The 24748-nt window shown below is 38.0% G+C and overlaps 1 protein-coding gene across 1 annotated transcript; it reads left to right on the top strand.

Moving 5' to 3' along the window:
* On the top strand, window positions 1–24731 carry LOC127811400 (MLO-like protein 11). Its single transcript, XM_052351222.1, has 15 exons — window positions 1–686; window positions 1177–1234; window positions 1415–1650; window positions 1950–2066; window positions 2892–2952; window positions 4808–4902; window positions 11257–11331; window positions 14590–14675; window positions 15854–15903; window positions 16383–16423; window positions 22229–22399; window positions 22540–22575; window positions 22825–22892; window positions 22988–23048; window positions 24013–24731. Exons 1-15 carry the CDS (start codon window positions 564–566, stop codon window positions 24409–24411), a joined length of 1677 nt encoding a protein of 558 aa, XP_052207182.1. The 5' UTR covers window positions 1–563; the 3' UTR covers window positions 24412–24731.
* The last annotated feature ends 17 nt before the right edge of the window (window positions 24732–24748 follow it).

Here is a 24748-nt window from a genome sequence, read left to right as displayed (position 1 = left end):
GCCACAGTGAAAGAAGCTAGCCTGGTCTTCTCTTCATCCGCACATGCGTACATGATATATGTAGAGAGGGAGAGAGAGAGGGAGAGGGAGACTGAGACGTATTGTTTCTGGTTCTGTTTTATGTTTTGGAATGTAATCTTCTCTCTCCAAGGACGTCAAAGTTGTAGCCTTTTGGGAACAAGGAAAACAAGAGCCTATTCGTAGCATAGGTAGTTTAAGGGGCTTTCCACATTCTAGAGCTAAGTTTGAATCGTACTTAAATATTGCGGTGTTGCAGAGCTTTCCTAGAAACTGGAGTGCTATATATGGATGGTAATCGAAGGATCAGCCTCGTTTGACACCTATTTTACGGTTCTTTCTTGCTTTATGTAGTTAGTTTGTGCATTCCCTCTGGAGATGCTTCAGGCTTGCATTTCTCTGAACTGGATCTCGTTTCATGAGTTCGCTACTGAAATTTCTGCTCAAACTCATACTGACAAGTTCCGAAAGCTTGGGTAGAGGTCAGGAAATCTGGTGGCGCCATTGAATAGAGATTTCGCGTGAGTGAGAGGAATCTGCGTAAAATGGCTGAAGAAGGAGAAGAACGATCATTGGCGTTAACCCCGACGTGGTCTGTTGCTTCTGTATTAACGATTTTTGTTGCTGTTTCCTTGCTTGTGGAGCGATTAATTCACCGCCTAAGTAATGTAAGTGGAGATTCATTTACTGTTTGCCCAATTTTCTTTTCTTCTGCTTTGTCCTTCAGCTGTATTTTTCCGTCCTCGTGAACAACAAAGAGGGATTCTTCCATCTGGCGGTCTAAATCTCGGATATTCTGGGATGCTTTGACCACAAATTTGTCAAATAAATCCAAGGCTTTTGGTGTTGGCATTTGTAAGTAGCGGATGATGACCTTGGCATTTGCCTAAAAGGTTATGTGGTGGTTTTAGTTTCAGCGTTGCAATCCTGGCTTATATTCGGATTGCATCTGGTCTCTGCTTGCTGTTGCTCTGTTACATTCATTTGATTTTGATTTGTGAACTTGAGCTAATCTATAAGTGGCTTAACCCTTTTAGCATGTTTTCTTGTGTTAATTACGGATGTAGTTGAATTTGTTTCACTGCAGAACTAATAGTGATATTAATATGAATTGGCTTTGTGCTTGTTTTTATGATTTATTTTCTTCGTCCTTTCTAGTGGTTGCGGAAAACAAATAGGAAGCCTTTGCTTGAAGCTGTGGAGAAAATGAAAGAAGGTACTTCTTGTGAATTTCTAAACTCAATCCTTGGAACATTTATGAACTTCTTTTCCCTTTACATCTTTAGAAGTGAAGTGTTCTGCTATTTTTTTTGGGTGGGGTGGGGGAGCTATTTTTATTATGCATATTTGCTCAAATTTCATCTTGAAACTCTACTTTTTGGATTTCTGTCTCCAGAGTTGATGCTTCTAGGCTTCATATCTCTCCTTCTCACGGCTACCTCAAGTATTATATCAAATATTTGCATCCCCTCTAAGTTCTATGACAGTGCATTTACTCCTTGCACAAAGTCTGAGGTTCAGGAGGAAACTGAGGGTGATGTTTCACAGGACCGTAAACTTTTGTCGGCTTTAGCTCTTCCTCACTCATTGAGGAGAATGTTGAATGGATTGAATCAGAACACCTGCAAGGAGGCATGTTGCTTATCACTATACCATCAAGAGATAATAGCCTGCATTTTTTGTATATTCTTTCTTGTATCCTTTCTTATATTTCCATGAAAGATATTTTCAACTTAACCTTAGAAATTTGATTGTACCATTGTATTTTCACTTTGGTTTCATTTTGTTGGAATGTATATCCTGGTAGTTTCATTTCTTCCTCATTTTATGTGCTCATTCATGCAATCCTTTCCTTTACCCCCATAATCTAAAGTTTTTCTGCTTGAATATATTTTGGAGATACCTGAACTTTCTATTTTTTTCTTCCACAGGGTCATGAACCATTTGTTTCATATGAAGGTCTTGAGCAATTACATCGGTTCATCTTTGTCATGGCTGTGACACATGTGTCTTACAGCTGCTTAACAATGCTTCTGGCAATTGTGAAGGTTACATTTCTTAAAGCAGTTGCACTTGCTGAACTGAGAATTTTGAAAGCAATATATATATATATATATATATATTTACTTTGTCCTTCTTGATAAAATGCATTATAAAAATTTGGAACGAACAAATTTTGGAAGGGTTGTGTCAAAAGATGGAATTACCTCTCATTTGTTGTTACTGCTGTAGCTTTGTTTGGATCATACTTGTTGGGGGTGAAGGGTGTATTGATTTGCAGTTAATTCTGAGCTAAAAAACGTAAGTAGAAGTTTGTGTTGCCTTCTATAGTTCATTGATGTGTGGTGTTCAGTATAGCACATTGCTTAGTTTGCTTTCATGGGACATACAATTAGTTGTTCACCTGAAAATTCAAGGAAAAAGAATTTTACCAGTTACAACCAAGGTTAAAAATTTTAGAAAGTGGTTCAAATGCTACTTATCAGAAAAGGAATAATTTAACTGCTTTTGTTGTTGCAAAAGCTACTGTCTGGACTAATATTTTCTTTTTGTTCTTGTAATGTTAAGATTACATGCTTTACTGGGATTTTGCATATTTTGTGTAATGTAGTCATTGGCATGCATTATGGACATGCTTTTGACCCAATTGGTTGGCTTCCTTGTGGACTCTGTTCAGTTTCTTCTTATTATATTACTGTATTTCTGCTCTCATTGCCTTCTAAAGGGACACAAGCTCATTAATTGGTCATGTATTTGTCACAGCATTCTAGCCAAAGAGGACAAGGTTTTCACATTGTACAGCAATTAATGAACCTAAAATACTACCTTGTTATTTTTATGCTTATTGGCTGTCATTGTAATAATGTGATCAGATCCACAGTTGGAGGGGATGGGAGGATGAGGCTCATGTGGATCGACATGATTCTTTAACTGGTAAGCTCTAAATCATACTTGATAATTTTATGTGATTCTTGGGATCAGATCAAACAAATGACACACAAACTAATAGAGAAAAAAGATGCAAAAAATTAAACATGGTTCAGTCTCTCAGTAGATCCATGTCTACAATCCCCAAAAGGGACAATCCAGAAATAATAAATAAATTACAGTTTTTTTTTATCTGGCAAAAAAAATAAAAACAGTTACTAAAAGGACATTCCCTAGCAAGGAAGGGCCCTTATGGTCTTGCCCAGAGGGGGTTGCTACATTGATCACCCCACCTTCCTCTATTACCAGAAAAAAAGGAGGAAAGACAACTTACACCAGTTCAATAACTCGGTTAGATTCTCTCACAAATAACCCTGTCTATTTTAGCAGTCTTTTCTTCTACATAATTCCTCCTCTTCTCTTTAACAATAACTACTCTATTGCAAAAGATGAACCTACAATCCAAGATCCTCTCTACAGGAACTTTGATATCACTTGTTAGGATCGGATCAAACAAATCTCACACAAATCAATAGAGAAAGATGACTTAGAAGATAATTATGTGGTTTGGTCCCTCAATAGACCTACATCCATGATCCCTAGAAGGGATAATTCACTAATCAATAAAAATTATAGCTTTTGAAAGGAAAAACCACCAAGGTCTTTCATTTTTGCAAAGGAACATTTTAATGTATAGCATAAACACAATTTTGTCTATGTGGCTCCTTTGGAGTTTAGATGTTCCTTCTGTGTTAAATTTTTTGTTTTGCTTTGCTTGTTCAATTATACCTGCCCAATTTTAAGCTTTCTGGGACTTCTGCACCCTTCTTTTTTGTTGCCACTCCACAGCCTTACAGAGGCTCACACAATTGCATATGAGGTAGGTGTTGATAGTTTATTAGTGATATAAGAAGTGGCTATTGTGGTTTGGACAGTAGATAGAGAGGCGCGGTTTTACCATCTTTCTAGGAAGTGCACCATCAGATGCTGGATTATTGTTTCATCGTTTCTCCTTTGGTTGTATCATCATATTGGTTGTGCACGATCAGATCAAATAACATAATGCACTCTTTTAAGTGGGGAGAAATAAAATGTCACATCCCTCCTTACAGTTGTTGGTTAGTCAACAACTTTTTCTGTCAATTCTCCCTTTCTGAACAGGGGTTTAGTTATTACTGGAAATGAGAAATCAGTCACATTTTGGGATGATATTGATATATGTCAGGTAAGTTCATGGTTGTAGCATACTCAGATCTTGTTTTGGCCAAGCAGTATGAGATAAAAACATGGGTATGCAACCGTGTTATGTCCTTTTCCATTGCTAGGAGTTTGACATTACTAGGAATCTGAAGATTAGTTGGAAAATTCTGTTCTTAGATCCCTGCAACATTTATTCTGCTATTCATTTGAACATTTTCTCCACCCTACTAAACCTCATCAAAACCTAAAACTGTCTTTCTATGTGAAATTGGGGATAAATTTCTAGCCACACCCTTTTGACCGTATCCAAATAATATTGAGGGAGCTACCAATTTGTTGGGTCTCCACTCAAATTCCCATGTAACCTAGCTGAAGAAGCAGGAGGACAATCTGCATGCGACTTTAACCTGAGATGGACTCATCACCATTTTAATGTGCTCCCCTGTGCTCAAAGTTGTTGATTCTTTTTTCTTATGGTGGTTTAGAATACTTGTTGCTTTCTGTCTATTTGGATATTTAGTAGTCTATTATTGTTGTGAAATCTTAAGAAACAAGCTTGACCTGTTTTGTACTTTTTGATGCATTTGATGTTTTGTTTTTTCAAACTAATACATTGGTATGTACAAGATAAAATGTTGACAGATGAATTTGTGTCTAACAGAAGTCACAAGAGAGCTGACAGTGCGAAGGCAATCAACCTTTGTTAAATTTCATACAACAACCCCCTTTACCATGAATAGTTTCCATATTTGGGTGGTAGGTATAGAACTCTCATTTGCTTTTGTACTTTGGTAGTTTATTCCTTCTTATGTTTGAATTTTGATATATAGTGAAAGTACTTGTCTTTATATGTAAATTATGGAAAACTGCTGACTTATTTTTTCTTTTTAAATTTAATTAGGGAGTACAATGGGGAAACTTCTGTCATTTATTTGTTCTTTTCAGGGCCATTTTATTGCAGCAGTTTTTGTTTTTTTCCTTGTGCAATCTCATTTGCCACTCCTTGTTCTACTATGTATTCCACTTTGGATAGTTGTTGGTTAAGTGTAAAAAAAAAGTAAACTGTAGCCAAGCCAAGAAAAGGAAAATCTTTTGTATGCTATTCAACTGAGAAAGATAATTTTTACCCCTCTAGTGAATGTTTGAGTTTAGCATGTTACAACTGGAAACACATGCATAAATAAATAATTGTTATACAGAATTTGGTCTATTGGATCTGCTTTTTCAGTTTGTTTCTCTTTGGTACAACCCACATAATACTGATGTGTCATGAGAAAAAGCACCAAAAAATAAATTAATAAACAGATCAACGCAGCTTAATCGGGACAATCCAGCAACAGAGGGTTGCAGCAAGTGGCCAATATGGCCCACAAGTTGGTAAAGATGGCCGTGGAGGGCCTTGCGAAAAGCACCCCGCCGGTCCAGCCACACAATTGCGGGCGGGCAGCCCTGTGGGGCAGTTGTGGGGGGGCACCCCCCATCCCTGCCATGCGGCTGCGGCCTTGCCTAGGCCAAGGTTGTCGTGCCTCAGTTGCGGCCTTGGGGGTGGCACTGCTGCCAAAACATTTCTTGGGGATGCATTCTCAAGACGAGACAAGGGTTCACCCCTAGGATTGACTAGGGGCACATTCTCAGGACCTGCCAGGAACACAAACCCAAGGCTAGCTAGGATTCCACTCCCAGGGCCAGCTAGGATTTCATTCCCAAGGCCAATTGGAAGTTCACCTCCAAAAGTAGTAGGACGCTTGTCTTACAAAATTTGTAGACCCATCTGGGCAGACCTTTTCCATGGTACCACAGGCGAAGTATGAAGCCTTGCAGTGCTAGCATGAGGAAGGGATGTAGGCGCTGCGAGAAGTTATTGGCTTACTGCAAAATATAGCCCCGCACATGACATTGGCTACTCTAAAGAAGTTTGTGTCTAGTCTAGTCCCTCTTTAGGAAACACAAGAAAGAAGTTCTGAGACTACATTGGAACCACAAGGAACTTGATTGCAGCCCGCTCCTCTCAGAGAACTTGAGCACGAGACCCTTCTCCTTCCTGAATATGGGAAAAAGAGGGGGAAGGAATACCGAGAAAGCGAAAGGGCACCCAAAGGGATCTTTAAAGAAGGAAATACCTCAAGACTGTTGAAAGCACTTCTACCGACGAAGAATAGCCTCTGCCAAGAGGTCTGGTGAAAAAGATCAATGAAATTGAGGACGCATTGATGTTTACTGCTCGTGAGACGGTGAATATGCAAAGGATGATTGAGAAAGTCTTGGAGTAGAAAAAGCTATTACCTGCGCCAAAAGATCAGTTTAGGAAGAGAATTCCTTTCGCCTCAACCATATAGAGAAGCCTTTGTTGAAGAAATTCAAGATACCCCAAATGAGTGCTTAATCGGGCAAGAGCGATCCTCACGAACATATTCAGAACTATGAGTCCCTTATGATATTACGTGGATGGGGAAGATGAGATTATGTGCCAAACTTTCCCTTTGACTTTGACGGATCACGCTTGAGCTTGGTATAATAGTTTTCCTAAAAACTCCATATTCACTTTCGAACAGCTAAAATCTAAGTTTATTAAGACATTCATCATCAATAGTCAAAGGTAAAAAGATGCAACTTATCTTCTTAGTATCAAACAAGGCAACAAAGAGACACTTTGACAATACTTGGACAGGTTTCACAATGCAACTCTAGAAATAGGAGACCTGCAAGTCGGAATAGAAGTGGCAGCCATGCTTCAAGGAACTAGGTCCACTTTTCTACAAAAATCTTTAGCCTTAGACCAACTATCCTGACAGATTTGTTTGCTCGGGCCAACAAGTACATTTTATTGGTCGAAGTAAAGCAAATAGTCGAAAGAAATGAAGAAAGAGACCAGAAAAGAAAATAAAAAGACTTTGATAGAGAGATAAGCCAGAGGGAAGAGAAGGCCAAAAGACATAATGATACTTTTCGGCTCCAATTTACATAATATACTTTGCTCACATTGTCACACTCCAATATCTTGGCAGGCGTCGAAGGAACTAGGTCTACTTCTCTACAAGCCTATGGGGAGGAAAATGGACACCTTCTGCCAATTCCATAGTACTCTAGGCCACTCCACTGACAAGTGCCAAGACTTGAAGAATTAGATAGAGGCACTAGTTAGGGATGGGGAATTGGTAGAAATTGTGGACACAAGAACCTAGGGGAAAGAACATACTGACTACTGTGAAGGCCAAGAGCATAATTCAAGGCAAGGAGAGCAATGAAGGAACAAAAGGTTCTTTTGACAGATCCAAGAAACATGTTTCATCGCTCAGAGGCTGAAAAATCGTAAAGAAATCCATATAACCCTCCTCAGGAAAGTATCATAGGCAGAATTAAATGTATATAGGTCATTCAATGATGCATGAATAAAATAATTTTAATCTTATGGTAATTGAAGAATTGTGTATTTTGTTCTTCAGGACAATAAACGCATTGAAAAAGGGCAGAAACTCCAGTAGACAAACAAAGCCTAGAATCTAAGCGCAATGACGCGAGAATGGCTCAAGAGCTGAAGCGTGAAGGCGCGAGAATGGTCCAAATACTAAAGTGTGAAGGCGTGAGAATGGTCTAAAAATTGAAGCACAAAGGTACTAGAACGGTCCAGAGCTGAAGTGCGAAGTTGCGAGAATGGCTCAAAAAATTGAAGCACGAAGGTGGGAGAATGGTCTAGGAATCGGAGTGCAAAGTCACGGGAATGGTCCAAGAGTCGAAGCGCGAAGGTGCGAGAACGGTCTAGGAACCGAAGCGCAAAGGCTCGAGAATGGTTCAAAAATTGAAGCGCGAAGGCGTGAGAACAATCCTAAAATCGAAGAGTGAAGGTGCGAGAACGGTTAAAAAATTGAAGTACAAATGCGCGAGAACGGCCCTAAAATCGAATCACGAAGGTGAGAATGGTCCAAAAACAAAAGCGTGAAGGTGTGAGAGCGGTCCAAAAATTGAAGTGCGAAGGCAAGAGAATGGTCCAAAAATCAAAGTGCGAGGGCACGGGAACGGTCCAAAAACTGAAGCACCAAGCCGCGAGAACGGTCCAAAATCAAAGAACAAAGGTGCGATAACGGTCCAAAAACCAAAGTGCAAAAGAATAACAACCGAAACGTGAAAGCGCGAGAACGATTCAAAAAGTCAAAGAAAATGCAAGAATCGCTAGAATGATAAAGGGAAAACCTAGCATCAAGGATCCAGAACACGTAAAATCGGATTATGGGTTGAAAATCATCTAGGATAATCCATAATCAAAGGCGATAAATGCATAACCTAAAGTCAAAAAGTGAAAAATGCATGAGATCAGATTGAAACCAAAATTGCAGAAGTGCAAGTTCATCGTTCACAAAGAACTAAAGAACAGGGGAGCAAGCATAACTCCTGTCCCACATTCATAAAGGATTAGGGAGTGGGCTCGACACCCCTCCCCTAGCAAAAACGAAAGTGTAAATAGTAAAAACTTTGAATGATTAACGATTCAAAAGCTAAACTGCGAAATTTTATGTACCACGTGAGCTGTTGACATGTTAAACAGAGAAACAAGCATAAACCAAGAATCGGGAATGCATAAAGCATGAGAATGACATAGAAAATCAAAACGCGAAATTACAAAAACAATCTAAGGCAAATTCGGTGTCAAAAAGTATGGGGATGCACGAAACATAATTCGAGGATCATCATCTCAGCAAAAAGGAAGTCAAAAGCACTGACGGATTACAAAGAAGACCATTAAGATGTTCAAGGGTCACCTATGTCAATGGACGAAGGACTCGCCCCTAACACGTGCGGATAATAAGATGCCCTCATGCCCTCACGACATTTAGACACAAACGCACGCCTCACCAAAGCCAAAGGATTGGGGAGCGGTGATGCAATCTTCCTTGATGGAAAGTTTCCTATGATGAAACTAGTCGTCCACAACAGACTAGGGAGCCATATTACATAGTGTCCCTACTCTGTCCCAGCCTCACCTATGCCATCACCTAAATGCAATCCAACGATCTACCTGGGACTAAAAGTTGAGAGACTCTCTGCATAAGCTCCGTTCATCTTTGACGACCCTAAGAGCTCCTCCCTAAAAGTCCACAGGGGTAATCGACTACCGTCTAAACTTGGATTCCACATGGTGGATAGGTTCGAGACCAATGACAGGCAGAGGACCAAGTGTGAGCTCTTAATTCTAGCCTCAATCAACACGCTCATCATGATTTCAAAATCCTCGTCACTTTCTGGTTTGAGCTTGGTTTTCCCTATGTTCAAATTGGGGACCCGATGACAAGAAACCGAAGCGCGAAAGCCTGAAAATGGATCAAAGCACAAAACGAGCAAGAACAACCCTAAAGCTTAAAATGCTTAATGCAAGAGAAGCAAGGATATGCCATAACATAGTCTACTCTTCCATTCAAAAAACTCAAATGAAAGTTTGGGGAATAATTGATGTGTCATGAGAAAAAACGTCGAAAGATAAATTAATAAATGGATCAACACAGCTTAACTAGGACGACCCAGCAATAGAGGGTTGTAGGAGATTTGGGACAAGTGGCTAATACGGCCCACAGGTAGGTAAAGAAGGTCGCAGAGGGCCCTGTGAAAAGTGCCCTTGCGATCCAGCCACACAGCTGTGGGCGGGTTGTCCTGTAGCCCAGCCATGTGGCTGAGGGGGGCAGCCTTGTGCAGGCCTAGCCCAACCTCACGGCCGCAAGGGTCAATCTAGCTAGGCCTAATCGCGCGACCGCAAGCTTGCCAAGGCCAAGGTCGTCATGCCTCAGTTGTGGCCTTGGGGGCGGCATCGCTGCCAAAACATTTCCCTGAATATTCGCATGCGCTGGGGGAAGGGGGGGTTGGGGGTTCCCACGCAACGTGCAAAAAGGATAAATCCAACATCCTAATTTTTTTTCGAATATTCAAAGCAAAGGGTAGGCAATTATCCATAAAGAATTCTAATTTTGAAAGGATTACAAAATATGTGAATACATCATTTATAAGAATTCTAATCCTAATGGATTAAGAAATATTAAAATAGACATTATCTGTAAGAATTATAATCTTGAACTACTTAGGATTAGTCTATACCCCTCTATAAATAGGCAGACACTCATTCTAGAAAGGGTACGTCTCTGATACTGGTGGAAATTCTGCTCTACAATTTTTTAACATTTTTAATGTCTGATTTAAGTATCGGAGTGTTTGCACAGGGATCCTTCCTGCGCCCTCTGACTGTTTCTTTCTTTGCAGGCTCAGGTGGTCAGGCAACGACGTTTCTAGTCAAATAAATTTATTGTTGTATCTTAACAACAATAATTACAAATCTTTTACTGTTGAAAATATATTCCCTTTCTACATCCTTTTTGCAGCATTGGTTTGGCAACAAGATATGTATGCACCAATTCTATTCTAATATGAACATATAAGTGTAGTGTTGTGTCCATACCTTATTTGTTTTGGACAACTATATGGGCATGACACTTGTCCATACCTTATAAGTGTTAGATGCCTATCCAAGTGTGTCATAATTATTTATTTATTATTTTTCAAAAAATTGGACACTTGGGGCTGAGATGTGTTTTGTTCAGTTAAACACATGGTTAGTTAGAAGAATTTGGACTTTGGTTCATACTTGAAGAAACTGGAACTTCTTGTTCCTTCTTTTTCACTTACTCAATCTGAGAGAATAGATTACATTATATACACAAACAAAGATTTCCTAAAAAATCTCCTGGTCTTTAGCTTCTAGATATTAGGATGAGGACTCCTAATTTTTAGGTCTAGATTACAACAATTCATAAGATAAACAAAATACATGAACAAATAAATAAGAAGATATCTCTAAGGATGATAAACTCTACTTCCAGATAAGATGATAAGCTGCAGCCGCCCATTCTTCATTCACGGCACTAGTAGTTAGAAAGCATGTAGGACATTGTGATGCATAGCTGGAATTCTACAATACTTATTTTCCAATTTGAATAATATGGAAATTTTACTATTTCTAATTTTGCATGTTTTGCCATTTTGATGAAAATCCAATTGCTTCATTTACTTCTCTGATTCACTAATTGGAAGTGCTCTTTGGATTCAAATTTTGATGATTTTATCAAATTGCAGATCTGTTTCTTCCGTCAATTCAGGAATTCTGTTGTTCGTGCTGACTACCTTACACTCAGGAAGGCTTTCATCATGGTACATAATCTACCCTTCAAGAAAGAAATGTGAAATATACAACCCCTCCAGCCACCACCACCACCCCCCAACACATACGCACACCCCACCCCAAACAACAACAAAAACACCAACACCACACAAACACGCACACACATTAAGTAGCATGATAATAACAAATATTATGTGCAATATGTTATTTATTTTCATTTTGGATCCTTACATCTAGTCATGCACTTTTGGAATTTTAACAAATTATAATGGACTTTTCCAATCCATCTCAGCATGATAAATGAATCATATGAGATAAACCCAAAAACTTAGTGATTTATATCATTTCATATTAAAGAGATTCAAAATTTGCAAAAAGGATGTGTGTAGGACTAGAATTTCATCCCTTAGTCAAGAGTGAGAGTGCACTCAAAGAGGCATGACTCCCTCACCTAGTGGGCTTAAGGCTTGGTATATTGTTATTTATCTAGAAGGCATGTTAACAATATGAAGCAAGATATTTATAGACACTAAAAGGCAAGCTTAAGTCCTAACTAGTTAGTAATTAAAATTTTTTCTTTAATTAAGTAGTTACCTTTTATCTAGAAGGCATGTTAACAATCTGAGGTTGGTAAGAATCTGTGTTAGTAGTTTTACACTTTTCTTTATTTATAGTCGGTCTAAGTTAATGGTAGCTTGATGCTATTGACTTGCTTATCCAGGGGAAGATATTACTGTAAAATTATTAACCATTAACTCGTCTGAATGTTTAACTATGCAAACATGTGCAGCCATAAATTCTCTAACGTGTAGCCTTTCCTTCATACTTTGGCAAAACACGTGCAACTATTTAAATATTAGTGTGAGTTTTGAACCCAAAATGTCTTTTTATCTAGAAGTTTAAACTGTTGCAGAGAGGACTAATCAATTTTAGGATAAATTACATTAATAATCCTTGAGGTTTGTTTCTAAAAATACTGTAATCATTCTTGATGTTTGAAAGTTCTATCAGATTATTTTTGTTAGAGCTTTTCTTCTCATGGAGCTAATGGTGCACACAATTTTATTATTTTGCTCTTATTAAAATTTGTAATTAAGAGAAAAGGGAAGATATTTTCTCTTAAGAAAAAAAGGACTTAAAATACTCTCAACATTGCCATCCTCCTTTTCCATCCAAGGCAGTCGTTCTCCAGCGAGAGCTTAGATGATCTAGCTGAGAAGTTGGCAAACCCAAACCCACCAATTCCATGACTATATTATTCTCTTTTCCTAGATTTGGCAAGCTTGGATATTCTCCTCCTCCTTTTTCTTCTTCCTTGTATTCACTAAGTCCAATCTTTTTCTTTTTCTCCTCATTCCCTAGGTTTAGTTCGTCAAATCTAGATCAGTTCTTTCGATAAATGAACCACCCTGACCCATATTCGGGTAGGTGTATGCATCTGGGTTTGGCCAACATAAATTTGGGTTTGTTAATTGAACCCAAATCTAGGCATTTTGATCAAGTGGATGGATGGAGGAAGAGGAGGAGAAGTAGAAGCAGCAGAAAGTTGTTGGGGGTTCACCAGCCAGACCTAGTTTGCTATCAGTGACAAAGCAGCCAGAGGGTTTTGTATAGGCTTTGCCCCTTAAGATGGTTTTTATTTTTGGTACTTATTATCAAAAGAATAAATAAACAAACTGCATAAAATAGTCTGGAGAAAGGACACTATCCATGTTGTTCCTATTGATTTGTAGTTCTTGGGGGTGTTTGTCAATATAGACATCCTATCTATTTCTTTGTGTATGCAAAATCTGCTACTTCCAAAGTTAAAATCCGCATTCTAATTGTCTGCCATGCAGCTTCCCTGTGGAAGTATATTGAATGGCTTGAAAATAGAGTGATTGTTGATAGAGGTTTAGTAAAATGGCATTTTCATTTTCTTGTTAATATGTAGTGTGGTACATATATGACTACAAGAGTCACCCTGCCTACAATGATCTGTTCGACATTGTAATGAACACAATTAGTATGAAACCTTTCAGAAGCTTTAGATCACAAGATGACATATGATAGAGGATCCAAAATTTTACAAAAGAACTTCAAAACAGCAGTAGTAATTGCTTTATGCATTTATCTTTTACTACTTGTAAAAGTGAAGAGGATTTTTTCACTTCAAAAGCTAAGGCCCTGTTCAGTTTTAGAAAACATTTTCTAGTTTTCAACTCCAATTTTACAACTAAACATGTTCTAACATTTTATGTTTCAAATAGGCAGAGCATTCATTTTTAGAAAATTTAGAGAACGCTAAAAAAGGTATTTTCCAATTTATAGTATAGAGTTGAAAAATTAGAAAATTGAGTTTCCAATTTTCTAATGGGAGATTCAATTATTCAATAGAAAATTGGAGTTGGAAAACAGAAAAAGTTTTCTACAACTGAACAGGCCCTAAAAGTCTGGAGTGTGAAAAAGTTGATTGCAAGTAGTCTATTTGGAGTGATCTACCCTCATTGTAAAATATCATGTAGATTGACCAAGAGAAATGGATTTATTGATTCTCCTTTATGTTTTATGGGGAGGTAAGATGTAAGATGTGGAGTTCTTTCTTATCTTCTTGGGCATTTTAATTGATATAATTTTAAAAGCTTGGGGATGTTCAGTGTGATAAGGTGATTTCAAGTCTGAGGGGAACCATTTTGTTCAAATAACATCAATTAATAGATCTGCATTCAGTCTAACCGCTTTATCACCTTAAGTTGCAGGGACCAACTGGTTGAGATATTTTCTTTAAAGTTCAGGACACTACTCAATGCTTAGTATTCCCAATTTTTGAGGATAGAATGATATATTAAATTCAAAATGCACATTGGTTTATCTTGTGCGAAGAGCTGATCCAATGTGCCAAATGTGCTCATAAATGCACAATCCTTGTAGTGAGATTATTTTTCAAGGAAGCTATATGATTGTTTTCTATCCTTTTTCCAGTTCAGGTTTAGATTTCTTGTCTACAGTGATTTACACTTTGCATGCTTGTATCATGTTGTATCAGAAATTAATGAGCTGTGCAGTTGTCTAGCAATGTTGTGATTTAGATCATGATGTAAAACTTGGAACATTTTTTAAAAGATTTGTTGGAAAAGATCATAGTTTTATACGAATTAGATTCTCTGCATTCTAAAAGCTTGTTTTCATGCTGTCATATTCTATTGTACGATCTGGAGAGTAAACATCCGAAGAATTTTTTTATACTAGTTAGGAGCATTCCACTTCTAGTTTATTATTTACATTTATTGTTTTCTTATTCATCGCAGAACCACAACCTTACATCAAAATATGATTTTCACAGTTACATGATCCGCTCTATGGAAGAAGAATTTCAAATGATTGTGGGTGTGAGGTAAACAAGAATCTTGTTAGGAACTTCTAAGCTTCTTTATTATGTTTCCACATAGCATGCTTATGTTTTATTAAATGTGCTCAATCTTTTTGCTCTTGTAAGCTGATTTTTTTGGTTAAATGACGAGAAAAGCTACTGGTATAATTTGGGATTACATGGATTATTATACAACAAGGAAAAGGTAGATAATGGCCATGTATTTTTCTTGAACAGATATCTACTCAAACAAGTTTCGTATTCCATCTTAATTGTCCTATTCAACAGAAAACTGAATTTCATATCTTAAGATCTTAAAAGTAATCCCTTTTAACACATTTTTTTTTTAATTATCGTCATGCTTCTTTTTTATGTTGATTCCTTTTCCAGTTTCCCTCCATCTGTGAGACTACTGCAACAAAAGGGGTGTTTAGATGATTTGATGAATGGTACTGGATTCTTACTTGTGCTAAAAATTCCAAGTAGACCTTTCAGAACTCCTATTAGATGTACTGATAAGCATACTTATTAAAATACTGATAATACATTTACTAAGACTGCTACTAGCTAGTGAATCTGAAGTTCATCTTTAAATGCAATTTTCTGGTCTGAACCTGACATCTTCTTAACCAATTGATTATTTATTGATTTATGGTCTGGCTTTATTATTTTTTTATTTATTGCCTTTGTTTTTATGTGCATTTTTCCAGGGGTTTGGGTTTGATCTTATGCAGTTTGTACATTTATGTTATTTGGTGCATTAGCAATGATGTTATATTTTATCTATGCATGGCAAACGATGAAAAGACCTATAAGCAGCTCCTTGAAGATCAAATTACAAAGATTTTTATTTTGTCCCTTAGAAGGGAAAGAACTTTGCCACCTATCTTATGAATGATTGTAAGATCCATTGTTCAACATGGATTCAGTTACATGCAAACTTGTAATTTATTTTTTAAGTTGATTCTAGTTGAAAGCATTAACCTTTCAAGTCCATTTAAATTGTAACAAAAATGATTCTGGGCAGTTGAGGATGGCAGTTCTTAATGGTGTTGATGATGAGACCAACGCCATTAAGAGGATCTATTCCTCATTTTCACATTGTTCATATAGTTTAACCTCACTGTCCCTTTGGGAGGGCCAATCCTTGTCTTCAGCCCACTGAAGCTAACAACTGAATATCATTTTTGAATCTTTTGCAGTGGCCCACTGTGGGGATTTGTTGTGGCTTTTATGCTCTTTAATGTGAAAGGTATGATGTGCTATGAAAAAGTTTGATCAAAGATTGTTGTTTGTGGGTATCACTATTGTGCATCAATTTCTCTGTTACATGGACTCAGATATGTGGGTTGGAATTGGTGTCCAAGTATTCGTCTTATTCCTAAGTCCTTGGATATTGAGACATGGCTAAATATTCATAATTCTTTAGCCTTAACATCCTTCTTTTATGTCTAAGCTCAAGGTGGTGATTTATGTAATGCAGAGCATTAGACAGACTTAGCAAACTTAATTCAAGTAGATGTGTCCAATTAACACATTGGACTACCCTTATCCAATTATTGTGTCCTTCATGAGTAGCTAACTCATTCGTATGCATGCCAAAACATAAATGCAGTTATGGTGCTGCTTCTCCCTATCCCCACCTCACCAAGAAGATCGGAGTGATGATGTCTTGCATGATGATGTGACAATCAGTTCAAGGAACTGATTTATTGTTCTCTATACTTGCAGGGTCTAATCTTTATTTCTGGATAGCCATCATTCCCATTACTGTAAGTTCTTGTTCTGAGGCAGTGGGATCTAGTTTCTGTTAATACCTCTATGCGTCAACATGCACTCATCTGCACTGAGAAGACATTTCTCGTGAATTGTTTAGTATTGAATGCGTGGGGGCATAATTTTTTTTTTTTTTTTGGGAGTAGGGATTGATGTAAAGCCATTTGGACCTGAACCTGAAGTATAGGAATAGCTTCGTGCTTCTTGTAGTTGCTTTGAAATAGGAGACTATATGCTTATGAGAAAGTTAGTATTATATTTGAATTTCTTAAAACTAATCCCATCCTTTTTTTTTTTCTTTTTGGAGGGAGGATGCGGAGTTGATACTTAATACACAATTTTTTTTTTCTTGTCCTACAATTGGATCTCTCATTTGTGGAAAAAGGAAGCGGTATTCCTTGATAGTTTTATTGATTGCAATAATAGAATTTATACAAGAGGTTTCAAAGAATTCTCCTATATTTTAGGGCTAGATTACATCCCTATATTTTAGGACTAGATTCCTAATCTAATATCTAGGACTAGATTACATCAATTTTAAATATACAACAAGAAGATAAAACACAAAATAGATTCAAAATATAAAAGGATAAAACAACCTATCTTTATCTTGCCATAGCTTCTTATCCTCGTTCCAACACTCCTCCTCAAGCTGGGGAGTAGATATCAATCATACCCAGCTTGTTGATCAGGACTTCAAATTGGGTATTTGGCAAACCTTTTGTAAGAACATCAGCCACTTGATGATTGGAAGGGATATATGAAATCTTCAATAAACCGCTGTCTAACTTTTCCTTTAGGAAGTGTCTATCAATTTCGATATGCTTGGTTTTTTCATGTTGCACTGGATTGTAGGCTATACTTATAGCTGATTGATTATCACCCAAGAGTTCAATAGGCCTTTGTATTGGAATTTTCAAATCTTCTAGGATAATCTTTACCCATAAGAGCTCGCATACACCAAGGGCCATAGCTCTAAATTCTGCCTCAGCACTTGATCTAGCCACCACCCCTTGCTTTTTGCTCCTCCAGGAGATCAGATTTCCTCCTAGAAATACACAGTACCCGATTGTAGACCTTCGATCAACTAGGGAGCCACCATAATCTGCATCTATATATCCTTGAAGCTTTAAGTCTGTCCCTGGAGTGAATAAGATCCCTTTTCCAGGTGTAGCTTTAAGATAACATAGAATCTTCCTTACTGCTGCCATATGTTCTTCATTAGGATCATGCATGAACTGACTGACTAGACTGACAGCAAATGATATGTTAGGTCTAGTATGTGACAGATATATTAATCGCCCTATCAGGCGTTGAAATCTCCCTTTGTCTACCTCTTGACCTCCTTTATTGGCTTGCAATTTTGTATTGGGATCAACTGGTATCTTTCCTCCTTTTCCCCCTAATAGCCCTGTTTCATCAAGCAAATCCAAGATATATTTTCGTTGAGATAAGAAAATACCTTCCTTTGAGTGTGCTACTTCTATGCCTAAGAAGTAGCGCAATTGACCGAGCTCTTTGATTTCAAATTCATGAGCTAAGTTTTGTTTGAGGCGGTCTTGTTCAGTTGTGTCATTCCCTGTTACCACTATATCATCCACATAGACAAGCAAAATTGTTACCTTTTCTCTTGTATGTTTGATGAATAGAGTGTGGTCTCCTCTGCTTTGGTGATATCCCATAGAAATCATGGCCTTTGAAAATCTTCCAAACCATGCTCGAGGGGACTGTTTAAGTCCATATAGAGCTTTCTTGAGTTTACAAGCCTGAGTCTTCCCATCTCCTTCATGTGTAAAGCCAGGAGGAATTTCCATAAAAACTTCTTCTTCTAAATCTCCGTGTAAGAAGGCATTTTTGACATCGAATTGTTGCAATTTCCATCCAAATTTAGCTGCCAATGCTATTAGAACTCTTACTGTAGTCATTCTTGCCACAGGTGCAAAGGTTTCTAGATAATCAATATCATAAGATTGAGTATAACCTTTGGCCACTAAGCGGGCCTTATACCTGTCAAGAGTTCCATTGGCTTTGTATTTGACATTAAAAATCCACTTGCAACCCACTAGTTTGGTATCCTTTGTTCTAGGAACTAATTCCTAGGTTTGATTCTTCTTTAGGGCATCCATTTCTTCTAACATTGCCTTCTTCCAATTATGGCCTTTTACAGCTTCTTCTACTGATTTGGGAATAGCAATTGCATCCAATGATGTTAGGAAGCTTTGATATTGATCGGATGTACAGTGGTATGATAGATAAGAGGCTAATGGATGTTTGGTGCAAGTTCTAACACCTTTTCGAATGGCAATGGGAAGGTTTAAGTCCAGGGGTTCAGATTGGGGTTGAGATGTATTGGAGTTGGTGGCTGGAATTTTATTTGGTATAATTTCCAGGCTGGTATCTGGAGCTGATGATGGGACTGGCTGCAGTTCTTCAATGGGCTGCCTTCTCTTGTAAACATAGGGAGAACCTTTGTATCTTATAGGAGAACCGAGGCTGGAGTGAGGATGATCAGTTGGTGAAGGTTGAGGTATCATACTAGGGCTGGAATTTTCTGGAGGATCCTGATCGGCTGCTCTAGTCTCTAGACTTGCATTTAGGAATTCCCAATCCAAATCTACAAGATTTGTACTTGCTGGCCTAGCTGGAATAGGAGAAAAATAGGGCTGAGATTCATTAAATGTGACATCTTTTGAAACATAGAATTTTCAGGTATTTGGGTGGTAGCACTTATACCCTTTTTGTGTTGGAGAGTATCCAAGGAAGATGCACTTAAGGGCCCTAGGGTCTAACTTGTCTCTATGGATTTTGAGTATGTGAACAAAACATACACATCCAAACACTCTTAAGGGTAGCTGAGTATGAAGATTAAAGTCTGGAAAAAATGAATTTAAAGATTGAAAAGGACTTTGACCATTTAGAACCCTAGATGGGACCCTATTAATGACGTAAGTAGCTGTTAACACAACTTCCTCCCAAAAATATTTTGGCACATGATGATGATGAAGTAAGGTTCGAGTGACATTGAGAAGATGGCGCATCTTTCTCTCTATCACCCCATTTTGTTGGGGTGTATCAATGCAAGATGACTCATGTATGATTCCCTCTTGTTGGAAATAAGTTTGCAGCTGAGTGTTAAAGTAATCCTTTGCATTATCTGTTCTAAGCCTTTTTATAGTAGTCCCAAATTGGGTTTGAATCATTTTGCAGAATGTGATCAATGTGGACCCAATAGTAGTCTTATCTTTTAAAAGAAATACCCAACACATACGAGTGCAATCGTCAATAAATGTAATAAACCATTTTGCCCTAGAACAATTGGGTATTCTAGATGGCCCTCAAACATCAGAATGAATCAAGTAGAATGGTTTTGAAGATAAAGTATTACTGATTGGAAATGAGACTCGATGATGTTTAGCAACAATGCATTCATCACACCTAAGACTCCTAGGGTCTAATGACTTAAACAAATCTGGAAATACTTGTTTTAACAATCTAAATGGAAGATGACCTAGTCTAAAATGATGTAACCAAATAGAAGATAATTTAGAGGCTGACTGGGAGGATGCTGATGAAGAATAAGCCACATGTTGCTGTTGTCTCCTTGTAGAACAATCATTCTCCCTATCCAAGATATAGAGCCCATTTCGAACTTTAGCCACACCAATCATCTGCCCCGTTTTCTTGTCCTGAAACTTACACATTGAAGGAGAGAAAACTGCCAAACAATCAAGATTTTGGGTTAGTTTCTGTATAGAAATCAAGCTGGTAGTTAAGGCTGGAACATAAAGAACTTGTTCAAGGGAAAGCTGAGAGTTTAATGATACTTTGCCTTTACCTAGGATAGGAATAGTGGTTCCATTGGCAATCAGGATATGTTTGGTAGGCTTAAGGGTATCATAAGTCACAAAACAATGAATATTAGGGGTCATGTGGTTGGTAGTCCCTGAATCAAGGACCCAACTGCTATTCTTATCAATTTTGGAAGCTGAAAAAACTATATAGGAAGGGAAATTACCTTGAGAATTACCTTGATGGGCTAAGGAGCAGGTTCCTCTATCTTGAAATGTCCAGAGAAAGGCTTTTAATTTGCCTAATTCCTCAGCATTCAGTGAATCAGAATCTGCTTCTGCTTCCCTTTTATCAGCTTCCTCTTCTTGCTCTTTATTTACATGAAAGCTTTGGGATTTCATGTTCTTGAATCCTCCTATCCTACTCAAGACTGCCTCCTTCCCATGTAGTTTAAAGCATGTTTCCCTAGTGTGGCGAGGCTTTTTGCAAAAGCTACACCATTGTGAGTCTCGATTATTACTAGGGTTATGATGCTGGAAACTGGATCCAGGTTTGCCAGGGTTCTGAAACCCTAATTTTCCAGTTTTATTTCCTCTACCTTCTTGTTTGCTGATCACTAGTGCAGATCCCTCAGTGGTATGTTCAGTTAGCATAGCATATCTTCGATTTTCCTCACTCCTTACAATTGCAAAAACCTCATTAAGATTTGGGAGTTTCTCCTTACCGAGATTTTGCACCCTTACTTGGTCGAAGTCAAGATTGAGTCCAGCAAGGAACTCAACAATCCGGTCTCGTTCAATTATCCGATTGAGTGTTGCAGCATCCTCTTGGCATACCATCTTGATGGGATGATATTGATCAAGTTCCAGTTCCAGCCACAATCCTCTCATCACATTGTAGTAATCTGTGACGGTGAGGTGGCTTTGTTTGGTAGCTGTAATCTTTGTCTTGACTTCGAAAATCATGGAAGCATCCTGGATTTTGGAGTAGGTTTGTTGCGCTGTCTCCCATATGGCTTTGGCTGTACTTAGGAACATAAAGTTCCTACTAATCTCTGGTTGCATAGTTCCCCATAACCAAGACATGATGTGAGAATTATCTATGCCCCATGCTATGTACGTTGAATCTGTTTCTTTGGGAGGGCTTCCAATCAGATGGTTGCCTTTCCCACAGCCCTTGAGAAGAGTCTTCACTAGCTGAGCCCATTGAAGATAATTTTTCCCGTCCAACTGATAAGATGGATGGACTATAGGGAGTTCTGAGGCTAGAGGGACTTCACTAACCACTGGAGAGTGATCTAGCTGATGTCCTTCTGCTGGATTTGTATCACCGGTTGGGCTTGCGACATCTGATAGTTCTGCCATTAAACCTTTTGCTTTCGGCTACTAGTGATTTCTCGAAACCAGCAGGCTCGTGGATGCAATAAAGGCACGTCAGGGGCAAATAGAGATGGTCCAGGCTAGGGCAATGAAGGCAGGACCAACTGAGCAAGAACTGTGCAAAGGATGTGCAATGAAGGCACTAGGGTTATGCTGTATCCTACTCGACAGAGAGCTCTGATACCATGTGAAAAAAGGAAGCTGTATTCCTTGATAGTTTTATTGATTGCAATAATAGAATTTATACAAGAGGTTTCAAAGAATTCTCCTATATTTTAGGGCTAGATTACATCCCTATATTTTAGGATTAGATTCCTAATCTAATATCTAGGACTACATTACATCAATTTTAAATATACAACAAGAAGATAAAACACAAAATAGATACAAAATATAAAAGGATAAAACAACCTATCTTTATCTTGCCATAGCTTCTTATCCTCGTTCCAACATTTTACAATGCCAGAAAAGCCAACCGTGCAAATCCCTGTTTTGGGGTCAAATCCTTTTCCTTTCTTACCAGATCCTGGCTTGAACTGAATGTGAAGGAAACCTCCATGGTTCTACAGCTTGTTATACAACTACACATTTCTCCCATATTACATTCTTCTGCTGCTGTCTATTTCTGTGCAGCTTGTTCTTCTGGTGGGTGCTAAGTTGCAAAATGTCATTGCTACCTTGACATTGGAGAGTGCTGGAATAAGTGGAGCCTTTGCTGGAGGAGAGTTAAAGCCTCGAGATGAGCTCTTCTGGTTTAAAAAACCAGAACTTTTGTTATCCTTGATCCACTTTGTTCTGTTCCAGGTTGGCTTAGTGTATCATTGATTCATGATGCTGTATCTGAAGTTCGTACATTTTATTTGCTTATTTTTGTTGTGGTGCCATTTCTGGATCTGGAGACTGAAAACTAATAAGAATCATTCCATGTTTGATTATTATTGCAGAATGCATTTGAGCTGGCTTCATTTTTATGGTTCTGGGTATTTCCTTTTCCATGACTCTGTTGATTTTCATGTGAAAGCTTGACTTGTAAATTCCCCTGTGGACTTGATGTTAACCAGCTTAGATTTGACTTGGTTAGAAATGGTTTCTTGAAACTATGTTTGTGGCCTCTACAAAAGTTGTAAAAGTGATTTGTGACTGACTTGCCAAAGAGAGATATTACCGTTTCCTTATATGATAGGATCAGGAGCTGCATGCTTAACTAAACTAAACCATTTAATTTACAGTGGCAATTTGGATATAATTCTTGCTTCATCAGGAACCATTTGCTTGTGTATCTGCGGCTGATACTGGGGTACTTACTGCTTTCCTCTTCCTATTTCTACTTCAGCACATCCCAACATGATATTGGGGTAGTTATTGCTTTTTACTAGTTGTTTCCACTTGTAGATTTGCTGGACAGTTCCTTTGCAGCTACAGCACCTTGCCATTATATGCTCTGGTCACTCAGGTATGGTTTCTGATTTCTTTCTTTCATTTTCCTTTAATTATTCATTTATTCTTATTCTATTGTGGCCAAGAAACTTGGAATTATATGAATTTCATTTAAAGTGTATCTGACTGAGAAAATTGAAAGCACTGGTTCATTTATTAAGTATCAGAAATTCTATCTTTGAATCTCCACAATTCTGAAATGAAACTCAAGTGACAGTTTTGCTTTTATCTTTTTTGTCCCCACTAGTGCATTTATTAGTTATCATGCTTTGGAACTGGTTGGCTGGGTTTGTGGTTTGTACTCTGGATCATTGCTAGTTTCTAACTTTTAAAAAAAAAAAAAAAAGAAAGTATTTGAAAAATTAACATTTTCACAAATAAACAAGCTCCATAAAAAAAAAAAAAAAAAATTCCCTGATTGTCAAAATATGGAGCTAGTACAACTGTCTTTCACCAACTATCTCTGATTCCATGGACAATAGATTGTAAATTAATATGATCTAGTCAAGTAACAAGCCAGTCCAAGGAACATGCAGCCTACTATGTCACCCTTAAGCTTCATTTTATGAAATTTTTTCCAAGGAAAGCTCTGCCAAATAATTGGCTATTTGGCATATTAATTCAACTTGGGTTAATATCACGATTGATTCACTTACTCTAGAAATTTCCCCGCTCTTATTTCTATGTTTTTTTTTTTATATTTGACCGAGCCATGAGCCTCAAGTAACTTTTGGGCTTTGGATTGTGTTAGTTTCTTACTCCCGTTTGGATGCCTCTTTCCTGCAAAAGGTGGCTTCCCGTACTTTTTGCTCAATGAAAGATGGTAAAAACCTAATTGCTTTTTAGGCTGTTTCAACTGAAAAATTAGAGAACCTAATGCTACCTCATGCATCTGTTATGAAACTGCATATATAAGCAGCATCTGATTAGTAGTCTTCATAACTCGTGTAAACAGCAGCTAATCTACCTTCCATTTGCAGATGGGAACAAATTACAAGGCAGCCTTAATTCCACAGAGAATAAGAGAGACTATCCATGGATGGGGGATGGCAGCTAGGAGGAGAAAACGAAGGCTAGGAATTTACACCGATGATTCAACCATACATACAGACACAAGCACGGTAATGTCAGTTGAGGAAGACGATCGCCAGCTTCTTGATAGCCCTCGAGCACCTCATGGTGCCGCTGCAGAAATAGAATTGCAACCACCTACCATAGTCATTACGAACAGTCCTTCCCTAATCGCTAATGAGACTTCAAGCCGGGTTGGTACACCACTCCTCCGTCCTTCTGCTTCCATTTCTTCCACATCTGCACCAAGACATCTCTTGCCGGAACTTTTAACAAGATCCTCCTCGATGCCTCATAGAAAAGTTTGAAAATTTAGCCAAAAAGAAAAGAAAAGTGTGAAAAAGATCGAGTTCAATGACGACTAATTTCTGTTAATACACATTCAGCAGGTTGTTAGTTGTAACATGATCCATAGAGCAAAGAAATTCACGTCTTAGCTTGTTGTAAAGGAATATGAAGCTTTGAACTGGCAGATTGTGATATTGATTGTAAAACGAGCCGTTTCTGTAATCTGTATTGTAGACAACTATATCCTTCACAGTGCTTGGGAAAACTAGTGAATGGTATTGAGATTTTCTTATTATCTTAACTATATATGATGGCTCGATCCTTTATTGATCCCTTGCAACTCAGCAGCAATCATGA

This window comes from Diospyros lotus, chromosome 10 (genome assembly GCF_014633365.1).
Source record: "Diospyros lotus cultivar Yz01 chromosome 10, ASM1463336v1, whole genome shotgun sequence".
In the NCBI taxonomy this organism is placed as follows: domain Eukaryota; kingdom Viridiplantae; phylum Streptophyta; class Magnoliopsida; order Ericales; family Ebenaceae; genus Diospyros; species Diospyros lotus.
This window is presented reverse-complemented; position numbering and strand designations above follow the sequence as displayed.